Source organism: Leucopleurus acutus, assembly GCF_964270905.1.
Source record: "Leucopleurus acutus genome assembly, chromosome: 11".
In the NCBI taxonomy this organism is placed as follows: domain Eukaryota; kingdom Metazoa; phylum Chordata; class Mammalia; order Artiodactyla; family Delphinidae; genus Leucopleurus; species Leucopleurus acutus.
In genome coordinates this window covers 87201496-87216805 of record NC_139152.1, presented here as the reverse complement: position 1 = coordinate 87216805, position 15310 = coordinate 87201496, and the positions used below count along the sequence as shown (strand labels likewise).

The following is a 15310-nucleotide window of genomic DNA, read 5'->3' as shown; positions in this document are numbered from 1 at the left end:
TTAAGAATCTGCCTGCCAATGCAGGGAACATGGGTTCGAGCCCTGGTCCGGGACAATCCCACATGACAAAGAGCAACTAAGCCCGTGCGCCACAACTACGGAGCCTGCGCCCTAGAGCCCACAAGCCACAACTATTGAGCCCGTGTGTCACAACTACTGAAGCCCGCTCGCCTAGAGCCCGTGCTCCGCGACAAGAGAAGCCACCGCAATGAGAAGCCCGTGCAACGAAGAGTAGCTCCCACTCACCACAACTAGAGAACGCCCGCGCACAGCAACGAAGACTCAACGCAGCCAAAAATAAATAAATAAATATTTTTTTAAATGGCTAAGATAGTAAATTAAAAAGAAAATTCCAGAAATTTCTTGATACTCTTTCCTCCAGGAGGTTGAGCTTAATTCCCCTCTCCTTTGAGTGTGGTCTAAACTTATGATTCACTTATAAGGAACAGAGGATGGAAACAGTAAACAAGAAACCTTACAGTGGAGAAACCTGACAGACACCCCTATCCAAGTGATCATGGTTAATATCACCAATAACAAGTTATGTTGAAATCATGAGATATTATGATATGATGTGATGAGAGGGGCGCTTCACCTCTGTGGTGAAAAACAAAGAAAGACTGAGAAAAATGCCAGGGAGAGGAGACTCAGGAGACAGGATGACTAAATGCGGCAGAATGCAATGCAATCTTGGGTTGGATCCCGGAACAGAAAAAGGATAGTAATAGAAAAACTAATGGAATCCAATGAGAGGCTGCAGTTTAGTTTATAGCATTGTACCAAAGTTCAATTTCTCAGTTTTGACAAATGTGCTACGTTTTGTAAGATGTTATTTAACATTAGGGGAAGCTGGTCAGACATAGAAAGACAAGGAAGGACAAATATCATATGATATTGCTTATACGTGGAATCTAAAAAAAAATGGTACAAATGAACCTATTTACAAAACAGAAATAGAGTCACAGACGTAGAAAACAAACTTACGGATACCACGGGGGAAGGAGAGGGATAAATTGGGAAATTGGGGTTGACATATACACACGACTATATATAAAATAGATAACTAATAAGAACCTGCTGTATAGCACAGGGAACTCTACTCAATACTCTGTAATGACCTATATGGGAACAGAATCTAAAAACGAGTGGATATACATGTATACGTATAACTGATTCACTTTGCTGTACAGCAGAAACTAACACAACATTGTAAATCAACTATACTCCAATAAAAGTTAATGTTTTTAAAAATGAAGGCATATAGGAACTCTCTGTACCATCCTCATACTCCTCTGTAAATCTAAAGTTATTTCAAAATTAAAAGTTTTCAAAAAGTGCATCTGTTATCTCCAATGGGATAAACTGCTGATGTTTCACCTAAATTCCATCATGGACATGTGGATATGGGACAGGAGTAGGTGTATCGTAATCATTTCTCAGTGACTCTAATCTTCAGCTTTATTTTTCGGATCAATCGGATGTCCCTCTAGAGGGGTGGGAGAGGGAGGGTGGGAGGGAGGCTCAAGAGGGAGGGGCTATGGGGATATATGTATACACATAGCTGATTCACTTTGTTGTACAGCAGAAACGAACCCAACATTGTAAAGCAATTATACTCCAGTAAAGATATAAAAAAAAAATTTGATGTCCCTATGATAGTTGTATGGACCAAATATACAAGATAATGTTTTTCTTGTGAAAAATTTTGGTTTTTCATAGTAATCTATTTATACATTTTTATTTTTATACTGATATATTATATCTATACATCACAATGTGTGACTTACTTGAAAGTGCTCTTTTGAAAAATAATGAAGAAATCCAGGTAAAGAGGGATAAAAATGTTTTAATTGTTGAAATACACTGGTAAATTGAGTGACTTACATTTCAGTACTAAGTGGATACACACGATCACTATTGAATTAAGAACTTTCCAAATATCCGACTAACATCAGTGACAAGTCCTTGAAAACAGTGTAGAACTAACATGATGAGATGCTCTGATCACACACAGGTAGAATGGGAGACTCAATGGCTAGGAAGTATTTGTAGTTACCTAAGCCTTTGACTAAAGAAAATAGGAAATTAATCAAAATGTACATACGGCATGCAAACCTCAACAGTTTAAGTACTGCCATGTAGTACACTGTTCTCAATAAAGAAACTCCTCTGATATTTAAATAAAGCTGAAAACCAAATAGTAAAAAAGGAAAGAGATAACAGTAAGAATCAATTTAACAATTTTACAGCTAAAAATTAACATGAAGTAGAAATAGTGAAAGATACAGACAAATATATTACTTTGGGTAATTCATCGATAGTGCCTTATTATTGTGAGTTATAAATAGATAAAGGATTTTGTTATATAAAAACTATCAAAAACGTATCAGTGAAAAGACATGATCTTCATGAGCTGTGGGGATGGCCAGGGTGAGAACGCAGCTGGGACACAGCAGCCAGCTGGGCAAGAACCCTTTGTAAGCTTGTCTTCCGCAGGTGGATCAAATATAGTTCCATATACGTGTGTTGTTTAACCAATTGCTTTCTAGTACCACAACATTCAATATGTACCATGGCTTTAACTATAAACTAAGAATTTGGGGCAGTGGGGGGCGACTGCTTAGAATTTCCTTGGAGATGTCTGTGCACGTTACAAAATCCCACAAAGCAAAAATTCCATCCAGATCTTGATGAGCAGGCTATGAAGGCAACAAACAAAAAAGGGAAAAGAGTTAGCAAGCGCAAAAAGGCACCACTTAGATAAAAACATATCAGCGTTAAGCCTGCAAATTATTTACTGATTTTCTTTTCAGTAAAACACACGTTCAACGTCTGTCCAGTACTGACTTGAGACTGAATATGTGGCCAGCACAGTGTGAAGCACTGATGACACTTATATGAAGAGACCAAGTCAGGTGGAGAGAGAGACTTCTAAACTTATAACCAAAATACAACAGGAGGATGCCTGAACCAAGCTGCACGGCAACCTCACAGAGATACCAACTGCTCAGCCACGGTCTATCCCTTCCTTGTTTGGTCAGACCCCCTTGGGAAGAGGGGAGAGCCATCCACTTCACCTCGAGCTCCCCCAGGGGATCTGATGCAGCGAGCCCATCCACTGGCATTTGAGAAGCATCACTGTGCTGGCAGCACGCCGTATACCTAAATGGGCATAACTTTCACCCTTGGGTCATCTAGGGAAGAAACTACACATTTGTATCGTGATATAAGTAACTTTGATTCTGAAATCATTCCTCAATTTGCTTCAGAAAGTAACCAAATCAGGGCTTCCCTGGTGGCGCAGTGGTTGAGAGTCCACCTGCCGATGCAGCGGACACGGGTTCGTGCCCCGGTCCGGGAGGATCTCACATGCCGCGGAGCGGCTGGGCCCGTGAGCCATGGCCGCTGAGCCTGCGCGTCCGGAGCCTGTGCTCCGCAAAGGGAGAGGCCACAACAGTGAGAGGCCCGCGTACCACCAAAAAAAAAAAGTTACCAAATCAACTTTGAAGTTGGGTCACTGAGTGAGTTCGGTGGCTTTATTTCTAGAGAGGTTTTATATGTTAGGTCAAAAAAAAAAAGTGTCTCCAATCTTTTCCATAAAATGTCTCTTCTCATCAGGGTTTCTGCCCAATAATTTAAGCTCAGATGCCATGCATCCAGATGCCTCACAGATAAGTACCACAATGGGCGCTTAGCAACTGAGTAAATGGACAGCCTATCAACGTAGAAAACTTTTCAGATAATTCAAAAGAGGCAAATGGATTGTTTAGCAATAGAGGTAAAGAATGGCAGAAATTGAGAGAGAGGGATGGCAATAAAATAGTTTTTATTTTTATATTGATAGCCACGAGCAGTAGGGAAATATTCTCCCTAGCTGTCTAATGTTATGTGGACTGACTAACCAGCAATAGTGCTCAACTGTTATCAGGAAATTTTAGATCCATATACAAAGCTGGACAATCATCTTGTGTAACTCTGTCACGTAAAAACTGAAATTGGGTGAAGCTGGGAGAAGGTAAGGGATTCATCTAAGGTCCTGTGTTAACAGCAGAGCTACCAAGTCTCCAGATATCTATCTACACAGCACTTCTTCCCACTCTATTCAGATGCTTTTTGAAATACACCCTGTTTTCAGGAGGGTAAACACTAATATATGTTTACTTTCAACTAGATTATCTTTTCTATTTGATGCAAATAGTAAAACTACTGCTGCATCAGGGAAAACTAGCAGGGAACTTAGAAATCTACATGAGAGTTAGAACTCTGTTAAAAATACTAGAAATAGAAAATCTCCAGCAAGTTCCTAAAGAGAAGCTCAACACCCTAACACGGTTATGGGCACTAGGGAATAATGCTCCATAATGCTGTAGCCTTGATGAGAGGGTCTTTGAAAAAGCAGCTGCCCAATATTGTGGTATTTCTTGTCCAGAAGAAACCAGTTACAACTTCCATGTCCCTTTCCTCCAGTAGGAAAGCTTATTTGTCTCCACCTGTGAGCTTATTCTGCAACCCATCCCATCCCAGACACCAGCATCAGTACTGGCCCTCAGCCAGAAGCTGGTTCAATATCAAATCAGTCTTGCTTCTGATCTTCCAATGGCTGGATTCTGGTTACAAAAAAGGATGATGGTACAGTGATGATGATATTGATGGTGATGATGACAATGACAATTATAGCAGAAGCTACCATTTACTTCACATTTAATCCTAACACAAACCCTTCAATAAGCATCAGGGGAAGAAACTTGCCCAGCTAGAAAGTGAAAGAGCCTAAATTCAAATCCAGGGTTGTTTGACACCCAAAAGAGAATGGGCTATCTCAGGGGACAGAGCATTCCTGATCACTGGATGTTCAAAAGAGGTGGGATGTCATTCAGCAAGACTGAAAGACAGTGGGGATCTAAGCATTGCATGCATTTTGGTCCAGGTAAACAGAAACTCTTCTCCTCAATGGAAATGCTGCTCAGTAGCTTCTAGAGACTAGTACCCAGACAGTAGTTAATAAATGAAAGCTATTTTTCTTCTGTCCTTGTTCTTGTTTGTCTTATAATTCTAACTCCAAGCTCTTCACCAGGTCCACAGTGCTTCATCTTTTAAACTTGGTCTATGATTTTACTATTCCTTCCTGAAAAGCTGCATCTTTGCACACTGACAATTGCCTATCTCTACTGGAGTTTTGGTACTGGTACATCTTCTCTCTGTATGTCAACTACCCCTGACTATTGCCAAACATTTAATATTGATCCTAATCTAATTCCCAACCTCTCTAGTCTCTCCTTGTCTGTCACTTCCAAGGTCCTAGCCCCTCAAAGATTTTGGCAATGAAGAGTGAAACCCTGGTAGTATAGGCAAACAGCTTGTTCTTATTAAATGAATTAAGTTACATTTGAAAAAATATTAATGAAAAAAAGTAACTGCAAAGAAAATTGATCTAGTCATTAAAGACCTCTTTACAATAAAATATATTGGGTTCCATAGATTTAACCACAAGACGAGACCCCTCCTCATACTCAAGTTCGAGATTTCTTAGAAATATAGAGCATTAATATCTACAGTTCATTCATCCAGGCTAAATATAGAGAATTATTTAGAAAAATATACAGTACCTCTTGATTATTGTCATGATATTACTTTCTTCTAATCTTAAAAAAAGAGAAAATTAAGAAAAGTTAAATGTTCAGTTATAAAGAATATATTCCAGTTTCCTACAAAACTACAAATAGTTGTGACATATATGTATTTGCTAGTCTAAATCATCGAGTAGAGAAAAAAAATGAGGAACAAATAAACATAGTACGTTAAGAAATAATAAAGGCTTGTGTACAAATTAAATCAAATATTACATATATGTAATTTTATGTGTACATATTAATAGTTCTTTAAAACCATATTATCAGACAACTGTACAGTGATTAGTAAATCAGCATTCTTCACCACGAGCCACACTTAAAAATTTACTTAAGGGACGTCCCTGGTGGCGGAGTGGTTAGGAATCCGCCTGCCAATGCAGGGGACACAGGTTCAATCCCTGGTTCAGGAAGATCCCACATGCCGCGGAGCAACCAAGCCCGTGCGCCACAACTACTGAGCCTGTGCTCTAGAACCCAAGGGCTACAACTACTGAGCCCATGTGCCACAACTACTGAAGCCCATGCACCTAGAGCCTGTGCTCCGCAACAAGAGAAGCCACCGCAACGAGAAGCCCGAGCACTGCAGTGAAGAGTAGCCCCTGCTCGCCGCAACTAGAGAAGGCCCATGCACAGCAAAGAGGACCCAACACAGCCAAAAATAAATAATATAAATAAAAATAAATTAAAAAAAAATTTACTTAAGCAAGAAGCTATCTACAAGGCTGCAATCGTACCTATTATCAAAAGAACTTCATTAGCCCTGCAATTACTAACTACTAAAACTCAGAAAAAGGAGTCTCCACTTCATTTCATTATACAAAAGACAGTTAATTTTCTTCTAATCATCAGACTACTTATCAGTCACATTTATAATATATTATAGGAATGTACCTTTATGTTCTACAAAAACTCCATAAACTTACTGAAATGTTTGCTTTCATTTTCACACTGATCATCACTGAAATTAACAAGAAATGTAAAATATCCATGGAGCATAATGACAAACAGAAGCTAAATTTTGCTCTGGAATTACTCTCATCATGTGGGTGGCAATTTCAACAAATGATTACAATGAGCAGATATGGATTTTTTTTTTTTTTTTTTTAAGGCCGCACTGAGCGGCATGCGGAATCTTAGCTCCCCGACCAGGGGTCAAACCTACGCCCCCTGCAGTGGAAGCACAGGGTCTTAACCACTGGACTGCCAGGGAAGTCCCAGCTATGGCTCTTATACACGGTTCACTGCAAGTCAGAAATATGTAGGGTGAGTCAGGCAAGCTGAAATATACATTTCATACGTTTTTCACAAAACAAAAAAAAATAAACATGTAGAGAGAGTAAACATCACATGGTTTTACTTACTTTTTCGCACAGTCTTTGTTTGATTGGACACCATATTGACAGCTTCAGATGGCAGACCAACATACACCCCTCCATAGTTTCTTGATGAAAAGAAGCAGAGATAGAAAAATCAGACCAAACTACATGGTTACTAAACATTTGCAGAAAATGATGAGAGCATGGGGCCCTTCAAACAATTATAGAATTATTAAAATAACTCATGACTTTCCAAAGTAGAATTCAGAATATTATTGCCCTTGGAGAAATCATTGTTTTTCTATGTTAAAAAAAAGAAGCTATATATAAAAAAAAGAAAGCTGTGTAGTAGAATTTTTAGATATTTTACTTGCAATGAGAAAGAAGAGAAGTTAGGATTTTTACAATTTAGTAGAGTAATAAATATCAGTAGCGTGACATGTTACAGTTAATCAGTCAACATTTATCAAGAATTCAGAGTGGTCAATGTGGTATGAGGTGCTACGGACATACAAAAACACTTTACCTGTAGGTAGGTATAAAGTGAGGAGGAAGAGAGAGAGATAAGGAGTAATGAGAGTGGAGTTCTGCTAATCAGAGGATGGAAGGACGGAGAAGGCGGAAGGAAGGAAGAGATATCATCCAATTTTAAAGAACAGCACATCCAAAGGCCACAAGATGGAAACTAGCACAAGCTGTGTGCACAGGACAAACCAAGCTTGTTTGGAAGAAGCAAAGATTATGGTCCCTGGGCAAGATATTTATCACACTGCATGCTCCTACCTGTATTCTCTGTGCCAAAAGTTTTCCTGGTGGAATCTGTATTACTGGCAATGTGCTACAGTGGTCGATTAAATGCATGAGTTAAATTAATTCATGTTAAATTAAATCCATGAGGTGGGACCAAAATTATTCAAATTAAAGGTAGCTTCAACACCAAACATACCTCCTCTTGTCATCTTCTGTTATTGATTCTTCTGTTCTAAAAGGTCAAAAACGTTTGCTATGAGCTGTTTGGTTACACAGTCAGAGACTTCATTTTTGGCTCTGAGAAAAGAGGGACTGACGAGTTAAAGCCAATTTTGTTTATTTCTAGTTCTTCCATCAAGTATTTCTGTAACACAGGATTCTCTCTTCACCTCAATCATTTATACACTAAGAAATTGGCAGTTTTCTACTTACCAAAAAGCGCAAATCCATCAAATGCCAATAAGTCCAATTGCTGAACAAGATCAAACACTGAGGTAACCATAATGGAAAAGAATATAAAGAAAAGAATGTCCATATGTGTATAACTGAGTCACTTTGCTGTACAGCAGAGATAGGCACAAGACTGTAAATCAACTATACTTCAATTAAAAAAACAGAAAACACTAATTCGAGGGACAAAAAACAAAAAACCTGAGGGCAGCCAATACTGGAAAGAGCACATAAATTGGGTGTCAGAAAGCCTGGGTTCTTGTCTGGCTGTGCCACCCGCTCCCCGTGTGACAGGCTGCGGGCAAGTTGCCGGCCTGTATCTCATCTGTAAAATAACAGGGTCGACCAGATGACGCCCAAGGTCCCTTCTAGTCCTAACACACTATGAGTTTGTGTCTCTTATGCCAGTTTAGCAGCACAATTCTAGGTATGAAAGATTTCCTTAGTGCAAAAAGAGTTAAAGTCAATTTAACTTTCTTTTATCTAAAAAAAACCAGCCATTTTATACATGATCTACTGCAAAGAGGGAAATGTTCAAAGGAAATTTCTAGAGGGAATCACTACTTTAAAATGCACAGTATCTTTCCTTGAATAAGAGGAATCCATATTCTACTAGAATTCCTTGGCGTATTTTTAGATCAGGAAGTTTACCTTGAAGTACTAGCTAGCATACATTAGTTATTTTTCTGAAAGAAAAAAAAAAACAAAAAAAAACAAGGTTCAAATGTATCTCGCTGAACTCAACTTGTAATTATAAGGGGCTTCAGTTAAGAAGAAAGCAGACTGAAAACATCTAAGCAGCTTCACTGAATCTTTTAATTGCTGGGATTGTCATTTCATGGTTTCACACATTTAAAAGCTGTGAATGTATATATGTACATGAGATTTTGCTTCATTGCAACAGCCCATAAATCAGAAGTCTATAGAGAAAGGAAGTGGAGATTTGGAAATTATCTGTTAAACACTGGCCATGCACGCAGAAAATACTCCAATAGAGGGCAAAAGCCACCCTGCAATCTAATTTGTCCAAATTGAGCCCATAACCCACTTTTAATTATCAACTTCATTTATTTCTTGCTAAAGTTGGATCGTTTTTTAATTCAAAGGTGTCAAAGTCATGCTGTATTAGAACTGGTGCTATGCTTATTGAAGTGGTATAACACTTTCAGGTGCTGTTTACCAGTTTTAATTAAAATGGATTTATAACCCGTTAGTATAGATACTAGGAAAAATGATGGTGACAAACTCGTTCAAGATTATCAGAGCTGTTTACTCTGGTTCTGAATGGCCAACATTATAATGAAATTCTTTGTGAAGCTGAAACTGGCAGATTTGGACATATACAATGTCTCGTTTTTTCTCACAGATATTCTTTTCATATCCAATGACATATCTGTATATTTTAAATCTTTCCCCTTTTGCCTAATCCATCTTAAGGATTTATTCAGTGTTTTAAAATATATTTAACTTCCCTTAATGTAAAAAAACAGTGAATTATTTTTAATCTATTATCTCTCATAAATTATTCAATGCCCTAAAACCCAACTGTTTTAGGTTTTGAGTAATGGCCTGGCCGTCCGAACACCTGGGCTGCCCCACCTGTGCACCACTTTAAATCACTGTACTTGTTTCCCCTCACAGAACATATTTTGAAAGATTTTGTTATCAACTGGCCTTACTATCTCACTTGCTGATAATTTTCTTAGACACACAAGTGCCAAAGGGAGCCTCTGATGTGCATGGGATGGTTCCCACAGGGTGTTTGTGTAATTCGAATCCAAGGCAAATAAATCTTATATTTTGCTAATGTAGAGCCTGGGCAGCCTCGACGTAGGCACATGCAGATTTCCGTTTAGTTTCTAAAGTAATGAACATAGCCTGTGGGCCTTCTTCGACGCTGCCAATCCAGAGCGTCGGGCTAGGAACTGCGCTCGGGCCAGATCACCCCCCACCACGGAGCCCTTGGATGAGCCACTGTTTTTCATGAGGGACTTGATTATTTTTCTCTTCTGGTCACGACAGCTTTAGTGGAAGGGCAGTGGTTATTGTGCAGCCTGCAGCTGTGATTGCTGACGGATCACAAGACTGGTTCCTAAAGCAGGGAAGGAAGTGGGGAGGAAGCGCAGGACAGAAAGCCACACGGACTCCGCCTTGGCGAGAACAGCAGTCGCTGACAGAGTCTGGAGGGCCCTCGATCACGGACATCATGGCCCTATTTTCTGTTGGTACTAAAGACAAAGAATGAGATGACTTCACCCTGGAGTCTTCCCTTAGAAAACAGAGACTGAAGATTGAATTAGTCCATGCTGGAAACGACAAAGTGAAAAAGAGGCCGATTCACATTAGATGAGCTGGAAAAGGCCAGACCTCACTGCTCGGAGTTAATTGGTCCAAATATCTCCACAAACTCAGCCTACCCGTACACTTGCTCCTTTAGACAAGAAGCAAGTGGACATACCTCAACCAGGAGAAATCTCCTAGTGTAGCAACCCACTTCTAAATAATAGTTCGGAAGCACAGTGCAGGAGTCAATGCCCAGGTGCCTACAGGCAGAGGCACTGAAAAGGGGAAGTGTGAATGAAGGGATTCAGGGACGAGAACACCCCTGAATCTACCATAAATAGGGAAGAAACCTTGAGAATAAGGCTTCTACCAAGGGAACCAAAACACGGGGTTATAGGAGGCAAGGGACCAGATACCATCAATCAAATCACCTAAAAACAAAAAGTGAAAGGTAACTTTCACCAGTTTCCCTCCCCGCTCCCCCCGCTCCGGTCCCAATTTCACCACCATGGAGGCTGATGTCAATAAGGGGAAGGAAAGCCAGCACAAATTACCAAGGGGTCGACAACTGGAAACAACTATGTGGCCTAGCAACACAAAATCTGCTCTGGCCAGGGAACCTGTGCTGGACTCACCCTCCCCACGTTCTGCAACGCAGGGGCGAGGACTCTGAGAAGCATCCTCCTTTGCCACCCGGCTCCCTGTTAGGTTCTACCAAATGGGATGCTCAAGAGACATACAATGCAAAAAGAGGGGAAAGGGCTGCTCCTTCTAGCTCTGCGTGCTGCTCCAGCCTACAGCACCCCAGCAGCTGGCTCCAGTTTCCAGGACAGGCCCTGTTAACACTCCTTTTCGGGTCACTACAGCTCAAGTGGGTGGGCAGTGGCTACTATGTGGCCTCCAACTGTGGTTACTGCTGGATTACAACATTCAGCTGCGATTACACCAGCCTGGCAGTGCCCTCTCTCCAGAAGTCAGTGTCCCAGCCCCAGAGAACCGCTCCTCTTCCAGGTCCTAGATTCCAATAACCCCAACTTCCTTCCTTTGTCACTCCTGCCCTAGGAACAGTAGCCACTTCCTATTATAACTCTCCCTACGACCTCAGCCTTCCCTTCTTACATCCTCAATCCTCCATGACCTGTTTAACTATTTCCTAATAGTAATTTCTCTCTGCTAAAATATTTAATGTGGTTTCCTTTACCCTGACTGGACACGAACTGACACATTACTTGGTAGCAAGAGTAGGGTTTATCTCCCAGCCCTGCATTGAACGTGTCTCACTAAAGCATTTAAAGTACCTGTTATTTCCTGTTTATCAGGCCCAATTACTATGTCATCAGTGTATTGGACCAGTATGACGTGCTGTGGGACATCAGTAACATCAAGATACTGCCGAATAGAGGATGAACGGCAACACTGTGATGGTATACTGTTGGCCTTGCCAGGTAAAAGCAAACTGCTTCTGTTATCCTCGCAAACCAGTTCAGAGGTAAAGTATTCGCCAAAGGTTGCAAAACAGGAGCTAGGGGCTATGTTGAGCGTTTTCAATAAAAATACCACACCTTGAACAGCAGCTGAAATTGGAATCACCATTTCATCAAGTTTACAAGAATCCAAAGTCACTCTCTAAAATAAATCTGCCTTCCACATGGGCCAAAGAGGCAAGTTAAAAGGAGACATGAGAAGCGTCTTCATTTTTTCAAGTCTTTGGTGACGGCACCAATTTCTGCAACTCCACCAGGAATGCAGTATTCCTTTTTGTATATTATTCTGGTATAGAAGGGAAATTCCATAGGCTTCTACTTGACCCTTCCTACCAAGATAGCCCTTCCTTCACAGGTCAGAGAGCCAATCTGGGGATTCTTCCAGTTGCCAAATACATCTACTCTGATTATGAACTCACAAACTGAGGAAATAACCAGAGTATGGGATCTGCAGACTACTGGACTCACTGCAATTTTTAGGTTAGCCAAAATTCCATTTTTTACCTGACCACTATAAGCCCACACATGGACTGATCCCCCATAATGGCATTTTGGGTCCTCAGGTGTTAACAGCAACTCAGAGCCAGTGCCTAGAAATCTCTAAAAGGTCCAGGCACTTCCTTTTGTTCTGCACACAGTTGCTCTAGTAAATGAACACAAATCCTTTGGGGAAGATGTGAAAAAATATCTACCGTACATACATGTGGCCGTGTTTAAAATTCCCTCAAGGGAATGTGGCCTTAATTACTCTGAGTCTGACTTGGGTTTGGAAACTGGGTTAAGAGGCTATGCCTTTCCATTGTGATGACTCAGCTTAGCTTTCTGGCTCACAGACCAGAAGTCTTCCTCTTATAAAATATACAGAGGGAGAAAATGAACCCTTAGGTGGCCATCTTTCTCATCTATCCCTAGGGAGATTGTGATCAACTAGCTCTCATTAAAATTCCTTCCAGGATGAAACATTCTGCCTCTTCATCCCTGCTGTCTGTTATGGCAAGTGTGCCCACCTTGTCTTAGGTGGTTCAGTTCTTGGCCTCTGCTTCTCTGGGATCCTGTCACACCCAAGGAAACAAAGAACCCATCTCAAGGGCAGCATCTCCCAACTGTCATCGCCACGTTATAGAGGACAGTCATCTTGGATACTCCTTTCACTATGTGTCTCTCAATTTGCTCAGTCTCCTAGGGAAGGGGGTCTCCTCCGCAGTGGGGAGCAGCTCACACTTGAGAAATTCACACCAGCTTTCCTATCTCTTCAAGCCTTTGGATTCCTTCCTCTCCATCACACCAGAGAAGTTCTGACATACTCCTCCCCTGGTGAGAGCATAAGCTCCTTCAGTTTAGTTTCATCAACCAAGTTGACTAAACTGTTAAGAGTCCTAGCCATGCACCTAAATTAAATCTGGAATCTCTGTTAAATACAACAATATCAATAAATTCAGTCTCAGCATACACTGCTTCTCCTTGGTCTCACACCCTTAGAAGCCATTGCCATACATATTCCTGAGGATTCTGGTAGAAGAAAATGCACAAGCCTGCAATTACTTTGCAGTATAAGCTCTTTCTTCCCAGGTCAGACATTGTGCTTGTCCCGTGGGAGCATCCTGAGATCTGATTCTATTTGTGGGTCCCGTAGCAATAAGGGGTGGTTGCAGTAGGTCCTGAGGGGGACAAGCACCCCCTAGCAAGGCAATCACCCAGGCGAGGGGACCCAATTCCATGCCTCTTACCCAGCTGGTCTACCCCATTCTCAAAGGCCCTGCCAGGAAAACAGAAAGTTTCTGGCTGGCACAGATGGGGAGAGAAAGTCAGCTCTTCATCATTAGCTTCACCTCAATTTTAATTTAGCCCAGTCTAGTGCTCTTGAGAGAGGAAATGGGAAATAGACGAGGCTACAACAGCTGTCTCTAATCTAACCAGGGACTAAATGGCCACAGACTACTCCCTGCAATGTGTAACTGAATCTAAAACAGCTAACAAAGAAAGCCCGGCCACTTAACACAGTCTTAATGCCTTAATATCATGGCAAGAGAAGGTCACGGCCCCCCTCGATTTCTGGCGTCCCCAACTAAGTGAAGAGGAAGGCAGGGTGGAGTGTAAAGAGGCAGGTAGGCTGGCTTTTTTTATTCAGTGGTGTAAGCAACCACCCATTTGAATAATTTTGAGGGTCTGGAAAGGCTAAGATTTAAATATAGTTTAATTTTACCTGTTAGCTAAAGTTACAAATTCAAGTTCTCTATTATCCATCACATGTGCCTCAGTGTCAATGAAGGGAGAGGCACGTGAAAGAGGAGGCCGGGCCCCAGGGGAGGGGCTGGAACTAAGAGCTGGGGTCTTATATAAACAGGGTTCGTTTCACAGTTGTGCCCAGGACACATTTTAGAAGGAAGACTTACTTCTTGGGTCCAAAGAGTAAAGGAGCGAAGAGGTACTAAAAGGCCTAGATTAAGTTTAGCAAGTAGTGCCTCCATTTTTTTTTTTTTTTTTTTTTTGCGGTACGCGGGCCTCTCACTGCTGTGGCCTCTCCTGTTGCGGAGCACAGGCTCCGGACGCGCAGGCTCAGCGGCCATGGCTCACGGGCCCAGCGTTTCCGCGGCATGTGGGATCTTCCCGGACAGGGGCACGAACCCGTATCCCCTGCATCGGCAGGCGGACTCTCAACCACTGCGCCACCAGGGAAGCCTAGTTCCTCCATTTTTAAATCCCCATGAGCCACTACTCTACAGAGTAAACTTGTGTAATAAACCTGTTTTTTTCCAGAGGGAGCATGACCAAAAGCCTCTTGGTAAATTGCTTTCTCTGGTCTCAAGACAGTGTCTTATTTCTGGGCATATACAGCATCTGAAAATTTGTGGAAAGTGATGTAACATTTAGAAAGAAAATGTAATAGTGCGATATTGTTTAATCAAAAGGTCACATCACATCTTTTGAAAAAAACCTTTTAAACCACAAGAACATTTCCTAAGAACCATGGAGCATATGTTAACAATTTGGGACCAGGTTTAAAAAATACACTGGGCATTTAATTACCACCGGGTCTCTCTTTGTTAACAAAGATTTAGCTTCTTTTATCAAAGGACAGGTGTTGGAGGAGAAACAATGTGTCCAAGTTAAAGCCATCCACTGAGTCTCATGATAATCTCCTAGAGTGAGCTCACATGCTCCCAGTGTCTGACTCAGATTTTCGGCCACTGCATTCATAAAAGTGTTTGCAGAGCAAAGTGTGATTGAGGGTAGACCACCAGTCCGTCATTTCCTCCCACTTTGGGGATTGCTGAAAAGCTAAATCCTCAGTTGATAGTTTAAAAATGACACATCTTGTTATAAAACAGAAACTAACACACCATTGTAAAGCTATTATACTCCAATAAAGATGTTAAAAAAAAAAAGACACACCTTT

General features: G+C 41.2%; 1 protein-coding gene across 1 annotated transcript in view; it reads right to left on the bottom strand.

The window, feature by feature from the left end:
• Nucleotides 1-2610: 2610 nt before the first annotated feature.
• The window catches only part of LOC309968137 (overexpressed in colon carcinoma 1 protein), a 36711-nt gene continuing 24011 nt past the window's right edge, over nucleotides 2611-15310 (bottom strand). The window contains exons 3-6 of the mRNA XM_082849279.1: nucleotides 7893-7928; nucleotides 6992-7071; nucleotides 5607-5642; nucleotides 2611-2699 (exon numbers count right to left, since the gene is read on the bottom strand). Coding sequence (XP_082705405.1) covers nucleotides 5638-5642; nucleotides 6992-7071; nucleotides 7893-7928 — 121 coding nt within the window. The 3' untranslated portion in view covers nucleotides 2611-2699; nucleotides 5607-5637. The remainder of the gene's footprint in view (nucleotides 2700-5606; nucleotides 5643-6991; nucleotides 7072-7892; nucleotides 7929-15310) is intronic.